Consider the following 20577-nt stretch of genomic DNA (forward strand, 5'->3'; position numbering starts at 1 on the left):
ATTTTGACATTCTTCATTCCAGACTCATGGCAAGGAATCTTCTTGTCTGACCTGCAATAATAACAAGCGTTTAGCCACCTATATTGCAAAACATAGACTGTGATGGACTAGAGTAGTCATTCATCAATGCAGTGGTTTTCAAACTAGTGTAGCGTGACCACTAGGGGGAGCCTGGTGTTATGATGGTGGCGTGCGCGGCTATCATGAACACTTCATTATTAAGTTATGCTGCATGCATTCCCAGCGCCGCGTTTCAATGCAGGTCTCACGGTCAGGCGCGGTTGCATGACTGGCGGCGCGTTTGAAATGTTGCGACATCACCCATTCCACTCGTTTAGGATGAACTAAACGTATCGCTGCGGCAACAACCAATCGGGGTCGACAATTTACGTAGTTCGTCACATGCATGCGCATGAATGAACACACAGTCGAATAAAGATTTTGTTTTAACACGCGCACACACAATGGTGGTGAAATAAAAACAATGCGGGACAACAATATCATTGCGGTCTTTGGGACCGAGAGACATACAACAAAGCCAATTTCTTTTACTGGCGGGACTGAGACAAAAACGGAGCGGCAGGCCTGGAGAACTGTGAGCAAGGAAGTTAGAGTGTGTTTGGAGTGGACTGAATTGTTTACAGTTGTTTAAACGAAGACAACATTCAGCACCAGTGAGTGCCAGACTGTCTGTGTGGACTTCTTTTTCTCTCCCTGTCAGAGAAGGAGTGCCCTCCTCTTATTTGCTCAAAGCCACAGTGTGGAGTCACTTTTGCATACAATTCCGCACAAGGCAAGTGTCACGTTGCAATATTTCACATTTGCTCTGGACGTAGCTTTAGCCAGCAGCTTGGTACACTCACCATTGCCACCACTGCAGCGATTGTTGGAGTTAAATTTGTTCCTGATTTTGTTGATTCTCTGATGCGTATACATATTTATTGAAAAACTGTGTGTGTTGGGACATTAATGCATTTCACCACTCTTCGCAATTTAATCTTTTCTGACCAGGCATTTGGGTAACAGATCCCAAATTTTATTTATTTGAATTTGCTTAGTTAGAAAATATAACAGTGAGCCATTCTTTCACTGATATTTAATAAATGATAAAGAAAAATCACATTAACCACATTTAGCAATATGCTGATGAGAATGAACATTTATCACTTACTGCAGATATGTAAAATTGCATACTTCTGCTCAGTGTCACCATGTCAAAGGATTACTGCAAAATCCTTCTTGGTCATCTCGACACCGTGCTAGCCAAATGCCTTGATCCAATCCACCATCGGGAGCAGCATCACATATAAACAGGATGACTGATGAGATATCAAAATCCCCCCTCGACTTCTACATGAGACAGCTGGCTTTCTGCTCTACCTGTTGAGCCTCTTGGGGGGGGTCATGTAAGCTTACTGAGGATATTTTTACCTCCAGAATGTACATGTCCTGGCTATGCTTTACAATTAGACCGTCTGTAGTTTCACAACAGTGTGCGTGAGTGACTGATGCAGACTGTCTACAGCAGCCAGGGCTGTCCTCCAACTCCAGGGGATTTCTTGAGCTACGATTTCAACTCTAAAAGCAAAAGGGGCCAGGCCTGAAGTGGACAGCTGGGATTGCCTAGAGGCAGCTCTTTAACTTTGATGATTTACAACCAGGATTCCAAAAAAGTGAAGGCACCTTTTAAGTAAACACAAACATACATCTTAGTTTGTGTACCATTATGTTTTATTCCTTTCCATTCACAGCAGCACATATGTAATAACACATTTTTATTTTTTTTTATCTTAAATGACACAAGAAAGATTTTAAGCGATACACTAAAAATTTTGGGTGGGGAATTTAGTCAATTATATACTTTCAAGTGGTTGCACACAATAGAATCATGTGTTAATATATATATTATAAATATATATTATATATATATATATATATATAATATATATTATATATATATATAATATATATATATATATATATATATATATATATATATATATATATATATATATATATATATATATATTAGCTGTGTAATCTAGAATAAAATTATCTTGATCTAGATTATTTTATTTCATGCAACCACTTGATGAAAACAAAGAGTAAATTTTTTTCCAGTGTAGATTTATATTAATGTAGTCCATGCGTTTTCAACTTAGTAACATAGAAAGGCTCAGACTTCCCCCTTTTTTTATTTAAAGTCCTACCGGAAGAATAAAACAAATCATGTCATTTATCACAGAGGAACAAATCTAGTAAAAAAAAAGACCCCCTAAAAAATAAAGAAAAAATTTTGGGGTTTTTTCAAATCCAGATTCCAACTAAATCACAAGGATAGCAAAAATTTAAAAACAGGCAGTTACGAGATAATAAATCTTTGACGGATGTAATAATTTCAACCACTCATCACGCCTCAAATTAAAGATGATTTTTGTTGATCGCCGAGTCATCTATATAAAGAAGTCAAGTAGTTACTTTCAACACTGTCTTTCAAATCCAACAGCTGTCAAAGGTATCACCAAAGAATTGCCTTTAACTTTGCTATTTTGACGTTTCAAGAATGCCATGCATGACCCAAACCTTGTGAAAGTGTCAAGTGGCGCCGAGATGGACAACAGCTCTTGAAAGCCCAAATGCACCAAGGAAGGAGCATGGCGGATCGCAGGTCAAGTCACTTTAAAGAGCTTTATTTTTGGTTCACCCAAGCACTTGAGGAGGTCATATGGGTCACGCTATCACCACAAATGGAAAATATCCATCAGTGACCAAGGACTGTGGTTTGGACAGGCTTGTTGTCAGGCAAACATGCATTCAAGTTCAATAGGCATCTTGTCATTGCAGTCTGTTACGTTCACAAGCCAGGACGTAATTTTATTGTATCATACGCTATGTGGCGTCATGTCTGTGTCTGTGAATAGCCCGCACTGCACTAATGCTGCGTTTGGTGTGATGTCATTTTGCATGGCGGCCCTCGAGAATCGGTATTTATAAAGCAACAGCGAGGGCATTCCGATCGGTTTTGTCAATCAAAGCATATGTAACTGATAGGAAGTGCTGCAAGCATATTGTGGAGTCTCTTGGGGCTGTGAGAGTTGGTTTGGAGAATGAAGAGAAGATGACAAGCTGGCCAAAATGGCAAAAAAAAAAAAAGCAGGAAGAGCATGTTTGAAAAAAAAAACATTGCTTTACATTCTCTGCATTCACAAAATGCCAAAATTTAAATAAAATCCCCATCCATGAGGGATGACACTTAAAGTCTGTACATGATCACTGTTAATTCAGGGAGCCAGTGATTTTCAACTTGATCAATAGCGACATCTAGCATATGCATATCACGTTACAACAGAATCGTAACGATAGATGAATGTTAACAACTGGATGAACATTCCAAAATTTGCTTCTTTGTTTTCTGCGTAATCCTACCAAATAAAAACAAACACAGATGCAAACATACTGTATGCTTCAATCCTCTTGGAATGGTGGAATTGTTTTGTAAATGTGAGTTCAAACGGCATAATAGAAAAGACAGCCGTGTCTACTTTCCACACATGCCATTCAAGCGCAGCTGCTGTAATGACGATTAGTGACTCCTGAGGAGACACTATGCCTCTTCAAGCCATTTTCAGCCGCCTAAAAGATCCTCATCCTCACTTATGTTAAAATGGCAGAAAATCCAAGGGCAACTCTATTGCGGTGAAAATTAATAATCAAGGACCAGAGAAAGAAATTGAGCAGTCACCAACGTTGTGCATCTGTGGGCATTTTCAAGGCGCAGGCTTCACTGCAGGGAGTGTTCTCCCAATGGCGTCTGATGTCCTTGTTTTGAAGTTGCATGGAAACAGCTATCAAAGCCTATAAACCAAGGGAATGTGCAGGCGAGGGGTTTGAGCATGTGTGTATGGATAGAATAGAACACAGCATCATCCCTCAACTGTACGGTGCCACCCAGTTTACAGAAAGAGAATAATCATCACACACACGTACAGTAGAAGAAAGGGCAGAACCTTTCATTATGACAACACATGAACGACGATTCAAAAGCCACTTCATAAATAGGCATAAAAATAAACATGTTGCCAGGCTGATATGATTAGACCAAGTTATTGACAGAATGCCTTGTCATTAGTTCCCTAATTAGGCAGCCAATTAATTTCAGCTTGCAGCCAATTAAGCACTGATCAGCATGTTGTCGCCATTGCTCCGAGCAGTAGTCATGAGAGAAAGCGGTTTCCTGAAACCAAATGCTTGCATGGCAACTTCAAATGGCCGAAACTTGCTGAACAGTATGAGCACATTTACACTTGTGCACCCTAATTTGTGCCTCAACTGACATTTTCAGCGCCCACAGCCGGTCCAGTCCTTCACACTGTCGCAACTCTACAAGATAGTGTAACTGTAGAACTTCCACTCAGCGTGCTTTTCCATGTCGTCAAGAACAAAGCCAAGATCTTATTTTAGTGCACAGCAGATAAATCCGTTTTGTGCTCGGCAATTATTATTATTTTTCTTTCTGGTATTTGATTTCTAGCCAACTTTCATTCCTGACCCAAACAAATTTCCAAAAGATAAAAGTTCAAAATAATGTCAACTGATCAATCAAGAAAAATCGCCGTTTACAGGTGTCATTAACGTGAAAGGTTAAAAAGTGTGCTGATTGGCTTGATATGTTGCACCTTGCAGTGCATGTAGCTCATATCTCAAGCAAAGGGGTGTTAGAATTCAAAACACGGTCATTGTGCCAGTGTACGTACCCCTGCATTTCTGTTCAATCCATATCAAAATATTGCTACCGAGTACAAACAGAAGCCACAGTTTCAACAGATCGCATCATTTTCTGCCGATCAAAAGGACTCACCCGTCATAGCTGGGAACATTGGCAATCACTAAAATCTTCTTCTCATTTCCTCCCATGCTTCTCATGGGTGTGACAGAAGCGCTCTCCCCAGCTTTGCTGCCGACTTCTGAATGAGGTTTTCTTTCCCTTGCGGTGATTCGGGTTTTGAGCCTTTGTTCAATCCTAAAGTCGAGTTGATTGTGGCACTGAAGTGGGAGCCACAGATGTCCCGGGATAAGCACGGGGGGCGGTTAGAGGGCTGCAGGGGGTGGGGGGTTGTGTCTGTGTATGGTGGATGAGAGGACGCGGGGCAGGTGACGGGAGGGAGGGAAGAGGGCCGGTCTACTCACGGATCTGAGGACCACAAGCAGGCAAAGAGCAAAGGAAGTGTTCCAGGGAATGTGGCTTATTAGAAAGGAGCGTGTGGTATGCCACGGTGCCATGACAGACATGACCGACGGACTGAGAGGAGCTGTGTGATCAATACACTGAGGGCTTGGAGCAACTTAAGACTGACGGAAAATCAAGGGACACTTTTTTTTTTTTTTTGAAGCCAGCATTGTCTTGTGCAGTTTATCTCAGCTTTCGTATTAGCACTTCCTATCACGGCCGTGGCCTCTTGGGACTCTAATCTCGGTTTTGGAATAGCTTGCGCCCAAAATAGCAGGAAAATCCAGGGATGAGATTTAGAAATTCTTTGTTCCACGCTATGACAAATGACATCGACTTGTTTACTAAAGAGTCAGTGGCTAACTATAGACATACACACGCGTGCAGACATACATTCTAAGAAGAATTAGAGAAATTAATTGCTACACTGCGATTGACTAGCAATGAGTCCAGGCAAACAAAGTCTAGAAATACTTTTTTTTTGCTTTTTGCTTTCCTGTGAAAGACACTAATATCCTTTTTTTCCCCATGTTTTTATTTTTACCTTAATGGGATGTCTGCGTTACCAATCACGGCTCACCTGTGTTCTGAAAATGAGACAAGATTGGTTGCTATCCGAGCCCTGAGCAACTTTGATTTCATTTTCAGTAAAAAGTGACAAAATGGCTACACCGTGAAAAACGAGTCGATTTAACTGCTTGACTCATATTCCGCAAATGCAATAACAATCAGAATGCCATGCTTAGACTACTAGGGCTGTATAGACAATATTCTTGTCAATATTTAGAGGGTTGACTTCCCCTTTAAGGATAAAATTTTTTTAATGTAACATAGAAAGCCTTTTTGACTTTAAAAAATTGTTAAATTACCTGTGCTAACTTGTCTCCCTCAAATCTGCCATATGTGTTTGTTTGTTTACCCACAGTATAAAATGTTCCCAAAACTCATTGGAAACTAGGTGTCAAAGGAATTAATCACCATGTTCTGTTTTCCAGGTCAAAGGCACTCGCGCCCTCCCTCCTCGGTCACCTTCTAGCCTCACACCGCATTCATTGCACTAATTGGCTACAGCGGCGCCTGTTGCTGTTGGGTTTAAAAGTGCTTTGCATCCTCCCCACAGTGTCGCCATGGGCCAAATGTTCATGTTCCACAGTTGCTATTTTTAGCTTCTCCTCACTAAGATTGTCCTTTGCCAGCAGATACAATTTTGTGTATGTGTGTGCGTGTTTATACATATATACGCGCATATATATATATATATATATATATATATATATATAATAATAATAATAATATTCCCTTTATTAGTCCCACAATGGGGAAATTCAAGATTCGAACCCAGGCCTCCTGGGGAGACTGGGCCCTGAACGCGGCGCCTTAGACCACTCGGCCATCCTGGAGAGAGAGAGAGAGAGAGAGAGAGAGAGAGAGAATCAGAATCAGAAATCCCTTTATTGTCATTGTACTCAAGTGTGCAACGAGATTAGAGGGCTCCCCTCTCCAGTGCAATACAACAATAATTCAGATAAATATATAAATTAGATAAATAAGAGAATAGTTAGTGCAATGGAAAATAATACTGAAGGGGTTATATAAAAACACATCATGTTGCTGTTCTGCAAGGTAAGGGTGGTCGTGTGTGTGTGTGTGTGAGAGTTTAGAATGGAGATGGCTCTTGGAAAGAAACTGTTTCTCAGTCTATTGGTCCTTGATTTGATGCATCTGTAGCGCCTGCCAGAGGGCATCAGGTCGAACAGGTGTGTGTTTGGGTGGGTATTGTCTTTGACGATGTTGAGAGCCCTTCTGAGGCACCGGGCGGTGTAGATGTCCGACAGTGAGGGGAGAGGGCAGCCAATAATCCTTTGCGCCGTTTTGACCGTCCTCTGGAGCCTCACTCTGTCCGCTTCAGTGCAGCCGCTGTACCAGGTGGAGACACAGTACGTCAGCAGGCTCTCGATGGACGAGTGGTCGAAGGCCAGCAGCAGCTTCCTGTCCAGGTTGAATTTCCTGAGGACTCTCAGGAAGTGCAGACGCTGGTGGACCTTCTTTACCACTGCTGTGGTATTGTGAGTCCAAGAAAGGTCATCGGAGATCTGTACTTCCAGGAACTTGAACGTGTGGACCTTCTCCACACACACGCCTTCGATGCAGAGGGGGGGCGGCACCGTCTTGTTCCTCCTGAAGTCGATGACGATCTCCTTTGTTTTTGCAATGTTGAGTTGCAGTCTGTTGTCCTCGCACCAAGCCGTCAGTCTCTGGACCTCCTCTCTGTAGGCTGTCTTGTCACCTTCCGAGATCAGACCGACCACTGTCGTGTCGTCAGCAAACTTGACGATGGTGTTGTTACCGTGGGCCGGGCTGCAGTCGTAGGTGTAGAGGGCGTATAGGAGAGGGCTCAGCACGCATCCATGAGGGGAACCGGTGCTCAGCGTACGGGTGGAGGACGTGTAGGGGCCGAGCAACACAATCTGGGGTCTGTTGGTCAGAAAGTCCTTAATCCAGATGCGTGTGAGGGCAGGGAGGCCGAGAATGTCCAGTTTGGCGACGAGGATGTCCGGGATGATTGTGTTGAATGCCGAGCTGTAGTCCACAAAGAGCATCCTTGCTTAGCTCTGCTGTTGTTCCAGGTGGCCCAGCACAACATGCAGAGCAGTGTCGATGGCGTCCTCAGTGGATCTGTTAGCCCGGTATGCAAACTGGTAGGGGTCCAGAGTGGGAGGAAGACAGTCCCTGATGTGGTGGAGAACCAGCCTCTCGAAGCACTTCATGATGACTGGCGTGAGAGCAACAGGACGGTAGTCATTCAGGAGGACTGCGGGTGACGTTTTGGGGACAGGAATAATGGTGGAAGTTTTCAAGCAGGAGGGGATGACTGCTTGAGCCAGGGAGCGGCTGAAGACCCTACAGAAAACATGTGACAGTTGGTGGGCACATGCTCTGAGGACCTTGCCTGGTATTCCGTCGGGTCCAGTAGCTTTCCTGGGGTTAATAGCTAGGAGCGCGCGCCTCACATCGTGTTCCTCTACGGTGAGTGGGGGGGAGTTGAGGCATGAAGTGCGGGGGTGTGACGATTGGGGCGAGTCAAAGCGAGCGAAGAAGCAGTTAAGCTCCTCTGCCAGCGATGCACTCGGGTCTACAGAGGTCATGCTGCTGCCTCGGAAGTTGGTGATGCTCCGTAGACCCTGCCACACCTCCCGTGGTCTGTTGCTGGCAAGGTGGGACACCAGCCTCCTCTTGTAGTTTGCCTTGGCTAGCTTGATGCCTTTGCTCAGGTCAGCACGAGCCACCTTGTAATGGGCTTTGTCGCCTGACCTGAAGGCGGCGTCACGGGCCTGGCTGGACATCTAGGGCTTCGCATTTGGGAAGGTCCGTATGGTCCTGTTTAGGGACACCGTTTCCATGCAGAACTTGATGTAGTCCAGTACACAATGCGTGTAGACATCAAGGTCCTGATGATCAAAGAGGTCCCAGTTGGTGTCTTGAAAGCAGTCCTGTAATTCACTCATGGCGTCATCACGCCAGGTTTTCACAGTCTTTGTGGTGGGCCTGAATCTGCGCCTGAGAGGGGTGTACGCAGGTGCGAGCTGCAAGGACAGGTGGTCTGACTGGCCGAGGGGGGCGAGTGGGAGGGCCCTGTATGCGTGCTTGATGTTCGAGTACACATGGTCGAGAGTGTTGTATCCCCTCGTTGGGCACTTGACATGCTGGTGGAACTCTGGGAGTACAGTCTTTAAATTGGCCTTATTAAAGTCCCCCGCTACTATGTGAATGCCATCAGGGTGGGCCCGCTGATGTTTATTGATGACGCACGCAAGTAGCGAGAGCGCCGTGCTCGTGTTAGCGTCGGGAAGGATGTAAACCGCTGTGACGATCACTACCGTTAGCTCCCTCGGGAGAAAATAAGGCCAGCATTTAACGGACATGTACTCGATGTCGGGGGAAGAGTGCTTCTCAACGATCGTGCTATTGCCGCACCAGTTCTCATGCACGTAAACACAGAGCCCCCCGCCCCTGCTCTTGCCGGTGTCCCTCGTCCGATCCGCGCGATGTAGCGAGCGCCCAGCCAGCTGGATGCTAGCGTCGGGGACGTTGGCGTGCAGCCAGGATTCCGTGATGACGATCACACTGCTGTCTCGCACATAGCGGTTTCCCAGGATTTGTAATCCCAGATCGGCGATTTTATGGACCACGGATCTGGCGTTGGTGAGGTAGAGACTCGGGAGTGGTTGCCTGTGGGGCTGCCGTCGCAGCCGTAGCAAGACACCGGACCTGCAGCCCCGCTTCTGCTTCCTCTCTCTGCGTCGCCTGCGCCGCCTCCCGATCCCGATGACAAGCCACGGTGAGCCGGGCGGCCTCGCCAGTTCGTCAGGAATTTTGCGATCATAGCAAAATTCCTCTGTGATGGTTATTTCGCATCGATATCCAATGTCCACGATGTCCTGGCGGGTATATCGATGCTGTGCCTCAGTTGGTGCCAATAAGACCAAGCAAACACAAATAAAAAGCAATAAGGAGCACTGGGAGGGAGAGCCGTTAGCCGCTGCGTCTATGCGCGCCGCCATCTTCTGACATCAAGTGCAAATTGTTTCCTTGCTGATCGTACGCGATGGGAAACAGATGCATTGTGCATAGCTTGGTTGAGGGTGCGGGTGGCACTGGAAACATGACACAGATTTTCAGGGGCCACACTTAATCTTACATGGAATCTCAATCAGAAAACCAGATCCTGAGGTGATCCCCTTTTAAGAAGGTCACAGCTGTGTGGGTGGACACACAACAATGAGGCGGCATTGAGAGGCACGCCACCTGATTATTGTGCCCGCTTTCCTCAGCGGGCTGAATCGAGGGCACCCGTGTTTGGCTTGACCTCGACTCTACGTATTGTTTGTGAGTGCTCGTCAGTGATTGGAAACTGTGATGTCTCCAAAGCTTCGGGCTCATAGAACTGATCATGTCCAATTATAGGGATAGTCAGGGTATGGGGAGGAGCCACATGCAGGGAGTTGTTCAAAACAAAATGTGTTTAATTTCCAAAAGAACAAAAATAAAAGGAATTTACCTGATGCTCAGTTAGCGGCGTGTTGGAACTTGTGAGCTCTATTTAACATGTACAGAATCCATTTCACGTCACCTTTCCCCCAAAAAATGGTATGTGATAGACTTAACAGCAACAATACCAATAAAATAATAGAAAATGCTACCAAAGTTGTTTTCCCCAATGGCTACTAGTGACCATACTTCCTCTATTGTGCATTATCGGCCTACTGTGTTAGAATGTATTATAGACACAGACATACAAGAGCTTCAGATATGCAAGTGAGGAGGAGATCTTGCACATGGCCTCCATAGCCTGACACTCTCAGAGAACTGGACGATCAGAAGAAGCTGTGATGAAAACCTGCCAGTTTAAAACATTTAAAGTCAAAGTTTGAGGTAAGCTTGACCCACTGTATTTTGAGTAATCTATTTTGAGAATACTCACCTATGTTTTTTTGGGGTTTTTTTAACGCAAACGTCCTATTCATAGTCAGACCCACAGCAACGTCCTAACAACAAAAATACTTTTGTTTGGCAATCGCGGGTGTTCTTCGGGAATTACGTCGTACAAAGAACCACAAGCTGCCAGTCGCCATTGTAATGCTTTGCTTATTGTCCGGTGAGCTGCTTAACTGACATTGTTTTTGTGTTTTAGGGTGAAATGCCTCGGCGCTATATGCCGATGCATTGTTCATATTCTGGGAAGCATCTGAGTAGCCAAAAAATACATAAAAAATAGAATGCGTAAATGGACCAATTTCATTCTGGCAAATAGGGGGAATTTCAAGTGCTCTTTGCCACAAGCACTTCGAAGATCTCAGATTTCTCAACCGTTTTGCTTATGATAAAGGGTTTGCAAAAAGGTAGGTGTGATTACAATCCATTTTGAAAAATGAGTGGTTAGTTGCATGTATAGTGACAACTGGTGTGATTGATGGCTGTGATTGCTGAATGAGGCCTGTATGTGTGCATGTGTGTGTGCGTGAAAAGGAGCAGAGGAGAACGAGCGGGCAGGTGTTAAGAAGAGTTGAATGCAAAGGTCTATATATACCTTACCAATGACAACGTAGGAAGTAACCAACTACTAACTATAACGTGTGGTGAGGATTAATAGACCTAATCTTACTGTGCGTCATTTACAGCGCGGCCGAGCAATTTAAAACAATAACCCAAAAGTAATAAATCTAGCCTATATATAGTCACCATGTTTTTTTTTCAGACAAAAACTTTTTTTCTACTGAAGAGCAAAAAATTCTTACCTCGCTGACAGTTCCGGCTGTCACTTCTACCTTCGTTAGAGCTGTCACACTGCCTTGCGACATGTCTTAAAACAGCTGATCGATTTTTTTCATGCTTTATTATTTGTATTATGTGTAATTACTGTGTAATTGCCATTTTCTGAACTTACCACACACCAGGTCTTTAATAAGAAGATTCAACCTAATGTTTTCAAGAATTGTAGGCATGGCCCTCACCAATCAGTGTGGCCTCCATATCAAAAATATAGATCCGGAAATGATGGTTATTTATTAAGGTCTTATCAATTTTAAATCAAATCCAAAGAGTTAGGGAAGGGTACATGGACCTCTAAGCTATCATAACACATGGACCCCAAAGACCCTAATCAAAATTTTGCTGACCCTAATCAAAATTTTGCTGCACGTTTATCCTCATCTGAACTACAGAAGATTGATGCTCGGCGGCAATGGAGTTGGTTCATGTGTAGCTAGTATGCTAAGTGTCCCGCGACCCTCCCTAGACAGGATGTGCTGTCCAACGAGTATTATGTTTGTGTTGGGAACCGAGTCAACTTGAGGAGACCAAAAACGGGAGCTGTTATCGGACACCCGGAATAGATTTGACGCACAAGTCAACTAAGTGCCTGCTTAGGACCCTTCATCACCGCAGGAGCTTCTGCCACTCGATGAGTGTTGGAAATGGAGATGGCCTGCAGTTTTGTTCAGCAGCAGCAGCTTGAGCGGTCACTTCAAGGAGACGAGAACCGCCAAGAACAGGTCTCACTGGTTAGGTGGAGCGTCCGTGAATAGTTGCTGAACAGACAGACTGTTGGACAACAGTGCTCTAAATTTGCGCTACCTCATGTTTTTTTTTTGTTTTTTTTTAAACACCGTGCAAAACCAACAACTATCCCATTGTGGGGAATGAAATCAAGTTCCAGGCAGTGGCAGCTCATCCATAACTGGGTTACTAACCTCCCGCCCAGCCCAAATATTTCAAAATACAAAATTAATTAAACTGACCTCCTGTTCAAGGCAACCTCATTCCCTATCCGCTTCAGCAGATCTGAAAATGAACGTATAAAATTCCATGTTGTGTTTGTGTGTGTGTTTTCGATGAGTCACTGCGCCGCTGCGAACGGACTTGGATCACTCAACAGTTGGATGACAAAGCACAAAAGAGGAAAAATAATACAGACTATTGGAGGACTTCATATTGAGGAATTCATGCTACTGGTCACTTTAGTTTGCTTGACGACTCTCCACAGGTGTCATTGTTGAGCACTTATGGCATCCTCATATTGCTTAACAACTCTTTGTACTTACATGTTACATCCTAAAAGTTTGTTTTGTTTTACTTGCTTGTTGTACTAATGAAAAATAAAAAAGGTTGCATTATAATTTGATGAATTCATTTGATTTGATGTTTTTTTTTTTTTAATTGACAGCTAGTTTTTTCCTTCTGAATTCAGTCGATATATCGACAGCATGTAAAAAAATCCCGGAGAAATTAAGCATAGAATGCATAAAAGGGTGAATGACATCAAACATTTGTTCAATTTACTCGTTCATCTAATTTGTGAAGTACATACAGAAAAGTACAGAAACAAGATTTAACCTTTACGAAGTGTTGTCTTCTCAAACCGGTATTTCGTCCCTTGTAGGTGTCACATAGTTAATGTTTACAAAAGCAACTTGTGAGACGGATTACGGGCCTTTATCGAACTAACCAAGTAAATTAAAAAAACACACAGCGATAATATATTCCTCAATTAACCAAAGAAGCCCATGTGTTTTCGATATCATTTTTGGGAATACTTCTTGGAAAGCTTTCAAGGCAAACTTGCTCCATGACTTTGTGAGTGCAGCTACATGATGCTGGTTATGCAACAGACGTCTGCGGTCCAAAGGTTACCATAAATTTGAGCTGTTTATCATGGTTGCCAAGGCTATGCTTGTAAGCTTGCCTGCATGGTGAGTGAGACAAGCTGGAATCTGCATCATAAATCACACGCAACACACCTTTCCAAACAAGAAACGGCTGAAAAGAAGAAGCTGTTCTCTCTTAGCAAAAGCCAGGTTACACATTTTGACCTCAATAAATCAACCAGCCGACAGGATCTGCATTTGTTGAGCATGTACACTCAGTTGCATATCTTTGAACGGCGTGAAGTTAAAAAAGTACAAATACAGTATTTGGTGACTGCCCTCGAGTAGATTTCTATTTCACATATTTATATTTCTTCTTTTAACTCTTCACATGCTCCCTATCTTTGCTGTGTTGTATTGTAGTTAATAAATCCTTCAGTAAATATTTACTATTAGATCTTTAGCATTTTACATTCACAAAACTATAAGAACATGCTGTTTTAATAGCATAAAAACCTGAGCCAAAAGATTCCAGCATTTTTCCCTTTTCTCAGTTAGCGCACTACACAGACTCACAAAAGACAAAAATTATTTTTGTTTCGATATTTTTGAGCGTTGTTATCAAAATGGAGTATGGAATTGACAGTCATATTTCATTTGTATCTTTGTACTAATGTACATTTCAAACTCTTTGCCATCAGTCTAAATGTAGGGACATGCAATTTTTAATAATAATTCCAACCGATTTATGAATGCATAGGCATATGTCGGCAATTTTTATTCAGTAAGAACGTTTGATGGGTGTGTTTGTCTCGAATAGCAACAGTTTCGTTGGACTGACAAAACAAATGATCCTTCTGTGTAATGTGCAGCATGCATGTCGGTGTTTCACCTCGCCGCTGACTTTATTCGCCTCTTTGTTCCCCTTTGTTTCTCTTATCGTCGCACTGTGACTTATCGCCCAGTCACGCGTCCCACCCACACTCTGCCTGCCCTTCAGTAAACGCACCGTGTGAAAACTTGAACCACGGCGGGAGCGTCCATTTGATTCTCCAGCACACCTCCGGACACATTGGGTCCGTTTGGGAGCTTTGTCACATTTGACATCTCACTTTCTATTTTCCACGGGCTCTGTTTGAGGAAACGACGCGGCAGTGATTGGACACGAGTGATCGAAGAGGTAACGTGGCGATTCCAATGAAAAAGTCGAAATGGTGTAATATAGAAGTTGACGTACGGTGTATAAAATCTCCTTTACCCGATTATTTGTCTCAGTCGATCTTTGTGCAGGTTACTGCACGGCTTGTCTGTCTGACACCTCCACTTCCGATTTCCTGTTTCCAGTTTGCAGTTCTGACTTCTGAGTCTGCATATAACGTGGTCGTCTGCTATGGAGGACTGAAAGTGCCTAAATAAAATAAATAAATACACATGAAAGGTTTGATTAAAATTGTTAATTAATTGTTTCATTCATTTAAACAATTAAATTATATAAACGAGATAAATAAATGAATGCACCATTAAATAATTTAAGTGTCATTAATTAAATGTTTCATTTATTAATTACATCTGGAATTAAATAAATCAATGTGACACTAATTAATTAAAATATAGATCGAAATATTTCTGTATTTGATTAATTATTTCATGGTGTTTATAATATATATATATATATATGTCATTGTTAATGACACATTGATTTATTTAATTCCATATTTAATGAATTAATTACACAATGAATTAATTAATAAACATTTCTTTTTGGCACATTCAGTCCGCCATACTCATGCCACTCAAGACAGCAATGCATAGTTTTTCTGCCGCAGTCTCGCTATGTAGAAAATCAGCTTGGGCTAGCCCCTAAAGATGCAAAAATAATATTAGTAAATGGATATTGCGGTTGAAAGGTACTTTAATTAGTGACTGAGACACATGTACAACAGAAAATCTCATTTTTGTGCAAAAATGAATTAAAAGGACATAGCATAGCATCCCTTTGTCCTATTTCAGGAGAATACTTTGCCACCAACAATGGCCTCCCTCAGCATCTCAAATACAACTTTTGCTCTTGAACTGCTGCGCACCTTGAGCCTATCAAACCCCACTGGAAACATCTTTGTCTCCCCGTTGAGCATCAGCTCAGCATTAGCAATGGTCTACCTGGGAGCCAAAGGACAAACTGCTACACAGATGGCACAGGTAAACAACATTTCTTGCCTGTGTCAATTGGAGATGTCAGATAAATGAAGTTATTGTCTATTACTGTATATAAAGCTTGGAAAATAATCTGGAGAACACGATTCCTTATGATTGCATTTAAAAAACGCTGTGCTCAAACACGTGTTGCTGATTCTAAACACATGTCTCTGTTGTGAAATCCTTTGCTATAGGCCTTGTCATTCCAATCTGGTGAATGCGTCCACGCAGACTTCCAAACTGTTAACGCAGACATCAACTCACCCTCTGCATCATACGTCCTAAAACTGGCCAATCGCCTTTATGGAGAAACGACTGCCCATTTCCTACCTGTGAGTTATCAGGCGGAGGGTTCTGCCAGTAATTGCTATAGAGAAGTGACACGCTAAACTTGTCTTATTAATTTGCAGGAATTAATTGATGCGACACAGAAGTACTATCAAGCAGACTTGAAAAATGTTGATTTCATTGGTGCTTCAGAGGATTGCAGGGCAGAGATTAACAGCTGGGTGGAGCAGCAGACAGAGAGTAAGACCTGGGGAGGACATATGCAATAAACGGCACTAAGTCGCGCAGGCAAAATGCATAACGTTGCTTTGTTACGTGTGTTTCTTCTCAGATAAGATTAAAGATCTGCTGAAGCCAGGAACAGTCAGCTCAATGACAAGATTGGCTCTGGTCAATGCCATCTACTTTAAAGGCAACTGGTTGCACCGCTTCGATTCAGCAAACACCAAAGAGATGCCATTCAAAGTCAACCAGGTGAAAATGAAAGAATAGGTACAGTAGCAACAATTTGGAGAATGGGTGAGGCAAGGCAAGGCAGCTGTATTTACAGAGTGCATTTCAGACACAAGGCACATAAACTTCATGTGCTTTACCTATTACAAAACCACAATGAAGGCAAAATATGAACTGAAAAAACTGAAGGATTTAAGACATTTGAAAGCAAACTAGAAAAATAAAAAGCAGTTGACTACAATTATTAAGTATATTGACAACATTGCATGCAGCATAACAGCAAAATGCCGCTTCACCATATTTACGTTGAACTCTGGGCTTCACTAATTGATCCACATCTGCATATCCATCATGCATTGAGGACCCAAATCATTCCGGCCTTTTTAGACCAGGAACAGAATTTTGAAATCAATTCTACAGCTCCCTGGGAGCCAGCATAAAGTCTTTTGGACTGGTGGCTGGTGAAATGCAGCCTTTCCTCTCGGACTTTGAGCGAAAGTCGGGGCTGGACTGCCCACCAGCCAATTTCACTGAACATACAGACGTAAAAAAATTCACTCTCACATTCACACCTGCGGACAATTTAGAGCCTTCATTATGAAAACTTGGAATGTGGGAGGAAGTGGGCAAAATGTGTTTATACAAACGATGGTTTAAAGTCAAGTTCTCTGTGTTTGATGATTGTCAGAATGTGACGACGACGGTCAATATGATGTATTTGATGAAGAAAATGCCTTACAACTACATCCCTGAGCTGGGCTTGCAAATCCTGGAGCTGCCATACATGAATGACGAGCTCAGCATGGTCATCCTGCTTCCAGAGGAGACAAGTGATGGCACTGACCCACTGTTGACGGTACACAAGCGAACAGAAAATCCTATCCAATTCATGGCGCTCCCAGGGTTGGACACAATTGTTTCACATTCATGCAATAGACACAAAGCGGTAGCGCCTCCAAAGCAGTTTTGAGGTCTCCATGTCAAGTACACAGGAGCAATAAGGGAACGACTCCCCCTACAGTTCATTTGTGTTGGTTTTTTTTGTGGGAAAAGTGAATACAAAATTAACTTTTTTTTTTTTTTTTTCCGAACTGCTTGTGTTGGCACCGGTCGCCAAGATTATGCTATTTGCGCTGCAGTTTTTTTTAAACACAATTTTTAATGTGTAATGCTGAAGACAACTGCAATTCGAACGCCACGTAATGTATGTCTGATTTTCTTCTAGCTGGAGAAGGAGCTCACACATGAAAAGCTTGATGAGTGGACCAAGAGAGACAACATGGACATCCACTCTGAAGTCATTGTTCATCTACCAAAGTTCAAACTTGAAGAGGAGTACGTGCTGAATGAGCCTTTAGCTAAACTGGGCATGACAGATGTGTTTTGTGCTGCAAAGGCTGACCTTTCGGGGATGAACGGTGAGGGAGGACTCTCTCTGTCCACAGTGGCCCACAAAGCCTTTGTGGAGGTCAACGAGGAGGGCACGGAGGCGGCTGCGGCCACTGCTGGCATTGTATCTTTTTGCATGCTGAGGGAGGAACACTTCACGGCAGACCATCCCTTCCTTTTCTACATCAGGCACAATAAGTCCAACTTGATCCTTTTCCTCGGAAGGTTCTCTTCTCCTCAGTAGAGACACTTCAAATCAAATCACTCCAAATAAAGAAAGAAATACAATGAAGGCTATGTTTCCTTTGACTACATTTTGTAACATGCACACAGGGAAATATATAATCAGCCGGCAGAAGATTGTTTTGTTTTGGTAGCACGGTGGATGATGATGGTTAGAAAATCTGCCTCACAGTTCCTTCTGAGATTGTAGGTTCAAATTCGTAGTTTGTATTTCGTCCCACATTACAAAACATGCATGTTAATGCAATGGAAGATGTTAAATTGTGCTTAGGTGTATTTGGTGGTATTGGTGATTGGTTGGCATAGTTAGCACAAACTAACAAAATAATTAAAATTAAATTGTAATAATAATAATAATAATGATTATAATATAATAAAATAATTTACAAAATGAAATGCTTTTGAAAAATGAAAATGCCAAATATTCTATATTTTGCGTAGAAATTAAATGTGTTGTTTTGCAAAAAGTTATTTAGCCACATATTTGAGAATAATACATTTTGGACCTGTAATTGCTGTCATGAGCTGAGTTTCTGTTGATTTTGGTTTGGATTATTTTTGTAGTTATGTCATGTTTTCCTGGTGTCATCCTCCACCAGTTCTCATCAGTCAAGTCCCTTGTGTCTTCCAATCATCTCCCTGTGCCAATTGTTTCATGTCCGTGTCTATCTTGTCCTGTTTGTTTGTTTTTTTAGAGTTTCTGATTAGTCTTACTGGGATCCAAATGTAAAACACCCAACAGAAGTTGCCGGCGGCTTGTTGGCAACATAAGATGGCTGCCCTCTGGCTTCAGCCCACAAGAGGCCACATAAGAAAGAGTACGTCATGAATACACCAGTGGAAGCAAGTCAATGTTTGTCAAAAGTAGATAGCTACCAAAGATTGGAGGGAAGTGATATTGGGATTCGACGAGGTCGGGACATAAATTCTATACCGTGACCCGGACTCGAACCGGGGTTGCAGCGGCCACAACGCAGAGTACTAACCTCTATACGATCACGGCCCGCAGGAATAGTGCGCGACGCCAGGTGTCATCGAGAGCTATTAGTAAGCATGTTTGTCAAAAGTAAATAGCTACAAACGATTGGAGAGAAGTCATATTGGGCTTCGACGAGGTCTGGACATAAATTCTATGCCTAGACCCGGATTCGAACCGGGGTTGCTGCGGCCACAACGCAGAGTACTAACCTCTATACGATCACGGCCCGCAGGAATAGTGCGCGACGCCAGGTGTCATCGAGAGCTATTAGTAAGCATGTTTGTCAAAAGTAAATAGCTACAAACGATTGGAGAGAAGTCATATTGGGCTTCGACGAGGTCTGGACATAAATTCTATGCCTAGACCCGGATTCGAACCGGGGTTGCTGCGGCCACAACGCAGAGTACTAACCTCTATACGATCACGGCTTGCTGTAATACTGTGCGACGCCAGGTGTCGTCGAGAGATAATAGTACACATGTTTGTCAAAAGCAAGTAGCTACAAACGATTGGAGGGAAGTCACACTGGGCTTCGACGAGGTCGGGACATAAATTCTATGCCGTGACCCGGATTCGAACCGGGGTTGCTGCGGCCACAACGCAGAGTACTAACCTCTATACGATCACGGCTTGCTGCAATACTGCGCGACGCCAGGTGTCGTCGAGAGATAATAGTACACGTGTTTGTCAAAAGCAATTAGCTACAAACGATTGGAGGGAAGTCATACTGGGCTTCGACGAGGTCGGGACATAAATTCTATGCCGTGACCCGGACTCGAACCGGGGTTGCTGCGGCCACAACGCAGAGTACTAACCTCTATACGATCACGGCTTGCTGCAATACTGCGCGACGCCAGGTGTCGTCGAGAGATAATAGTACACGTGTTTGTCAAAAGCAATTAGCCACAAACGATTGGAGGGAAGTCATACTGGGCTTCGACGAGGTCGGGACATAAATTCTATGCCGTGACCCGGATTCGAACCGGGGTTGCTGCGGCCACAACGCAGAGTACTAACCTCTATACGATCACGGCTTGCTGCAATACTGCGCAACGCCAGGTGTCGTCGAGAGATAATAGTACACGTGTTTGTCAAAAGCAATTAGCTACAAACGATTGGAGGGAAGTCATACTGGGCTTCGACGAGGTCGGGACATAAATTCTATGCCGTGACCCGGACTCGAACCGGGGTTGCTGCGGCCACAACGCAGAGTACTAACCTCTATACGATCACGGCTTGCTGTAATACTGCGCGACGCCAGGTGTCGTCGAGAGATAATAGTACACATGTTTGTCAAAAGCAAGTAGCTACAAACGATTGGAGGGAAGTCATACTGGGCTTCGACGAGGTCGGGACATAAATTCTATGCCGTGACCCGGACTCGAACCGGGGTTGCTGCGGCCACAACGCAGAGTACTAACCTCTATACGATCACGGCTTGCTGTAATACTGCGCGACGCCAGGTGTCGTCGAGAGATAATAGTACACGTGTTTGTCAAAAGCAATTAGCCACAAACGATTGGAGGGAAGTCATACTGGGCTTCGACGAGGTCGGGACATAAATTCTATGCCGTGACCCGGATTCGAACCGGGGTTGCTGCGGCCACAACGCAGAGTACTAACCTCTATACGATCACGGCTTGCTGTAATAGTGCGCG

General features: G+C 43.4%; 1 protein-coding gene and 3 non-coding genes across 4 annotated transcripts; 1 reads left to right on the forward strand and 3 right to left on the reverse strand.

The window, feature by feature from the left end:
• Positions 1-14309: 14309 nt before the first annotated feature.
• On the forward strand, positions 14310-17989 carry serpinb1 (serpin peptidase inhibitor, clade B (ovalbumin), member 1). The gene is made up of 7 exons (XM_088313448.1): positions 14310-14551; positions 15382-15570; positions 15762-15899; positions 15978-16095; positions 16187-16329; positions 16997-17164; positions 17534-17989. The coding sequence occupies exons 2-7, from the start codon at positions 15403-15405 to the stop codon at positions 17939-17941; spliced, it is 1143 nt and encodes a 380-aa protein (XP_088169574.1). The 5' UTR covers positions 14310-14551; positions 15382-15402; the 3' UTR covers positions 17942-17989.
• Positions 17990-19477: 1488 nt separating this feature from the next.
• Positions 19478-19549, reverse strand: trnah-gug (transfer RNA histidin (anticodon GUG)). The gene has a single exon. It is a non-coding gene; the product is annotated as a tRNA-His (tRNA).
• Positions 19550-19881: 332 nt separating this feature from the next.
• On the reverse strand, positions 19882-19953 carry trnah-gug (transfer RNA histidin (anticodon GUG)). The gene has a single exon. It is a non-coding gene; the product is annotated as a tRNA-His (tRNA).
• A 534-nt stretch (positions 19954-20487) lies between these two features.
• Positions 20488-20559, reverse strand: trnah-gug (transfer RNA histidin (anticodon GUG)). The gene has a single exon. It is a non-coding gene; the product is annotated as a tRNA-His (tRNA).
• Positions 20560-20577: the final 18 nt, after the last annotated feature.

Source organism: Idiotropiscis lumnitzeri, chromosome 13 (assembly GCF_059441095.1).
Source record: "Idiotropiscis lumnitzeri isolate Australia: NSW breed Sydney's pygmy pipehorse chromosome 13, RoL_Ilum_1.0, whole genome shotgun sequence".
In the NCBI taxonomy this organism is placed as follows: Eukaryota; Metazoa; Chordata; class Actinopteri; order Syngnathiformes; family Syngnathidae; genus Idiotropiscis; species Idiotropiscis lumnitzeri.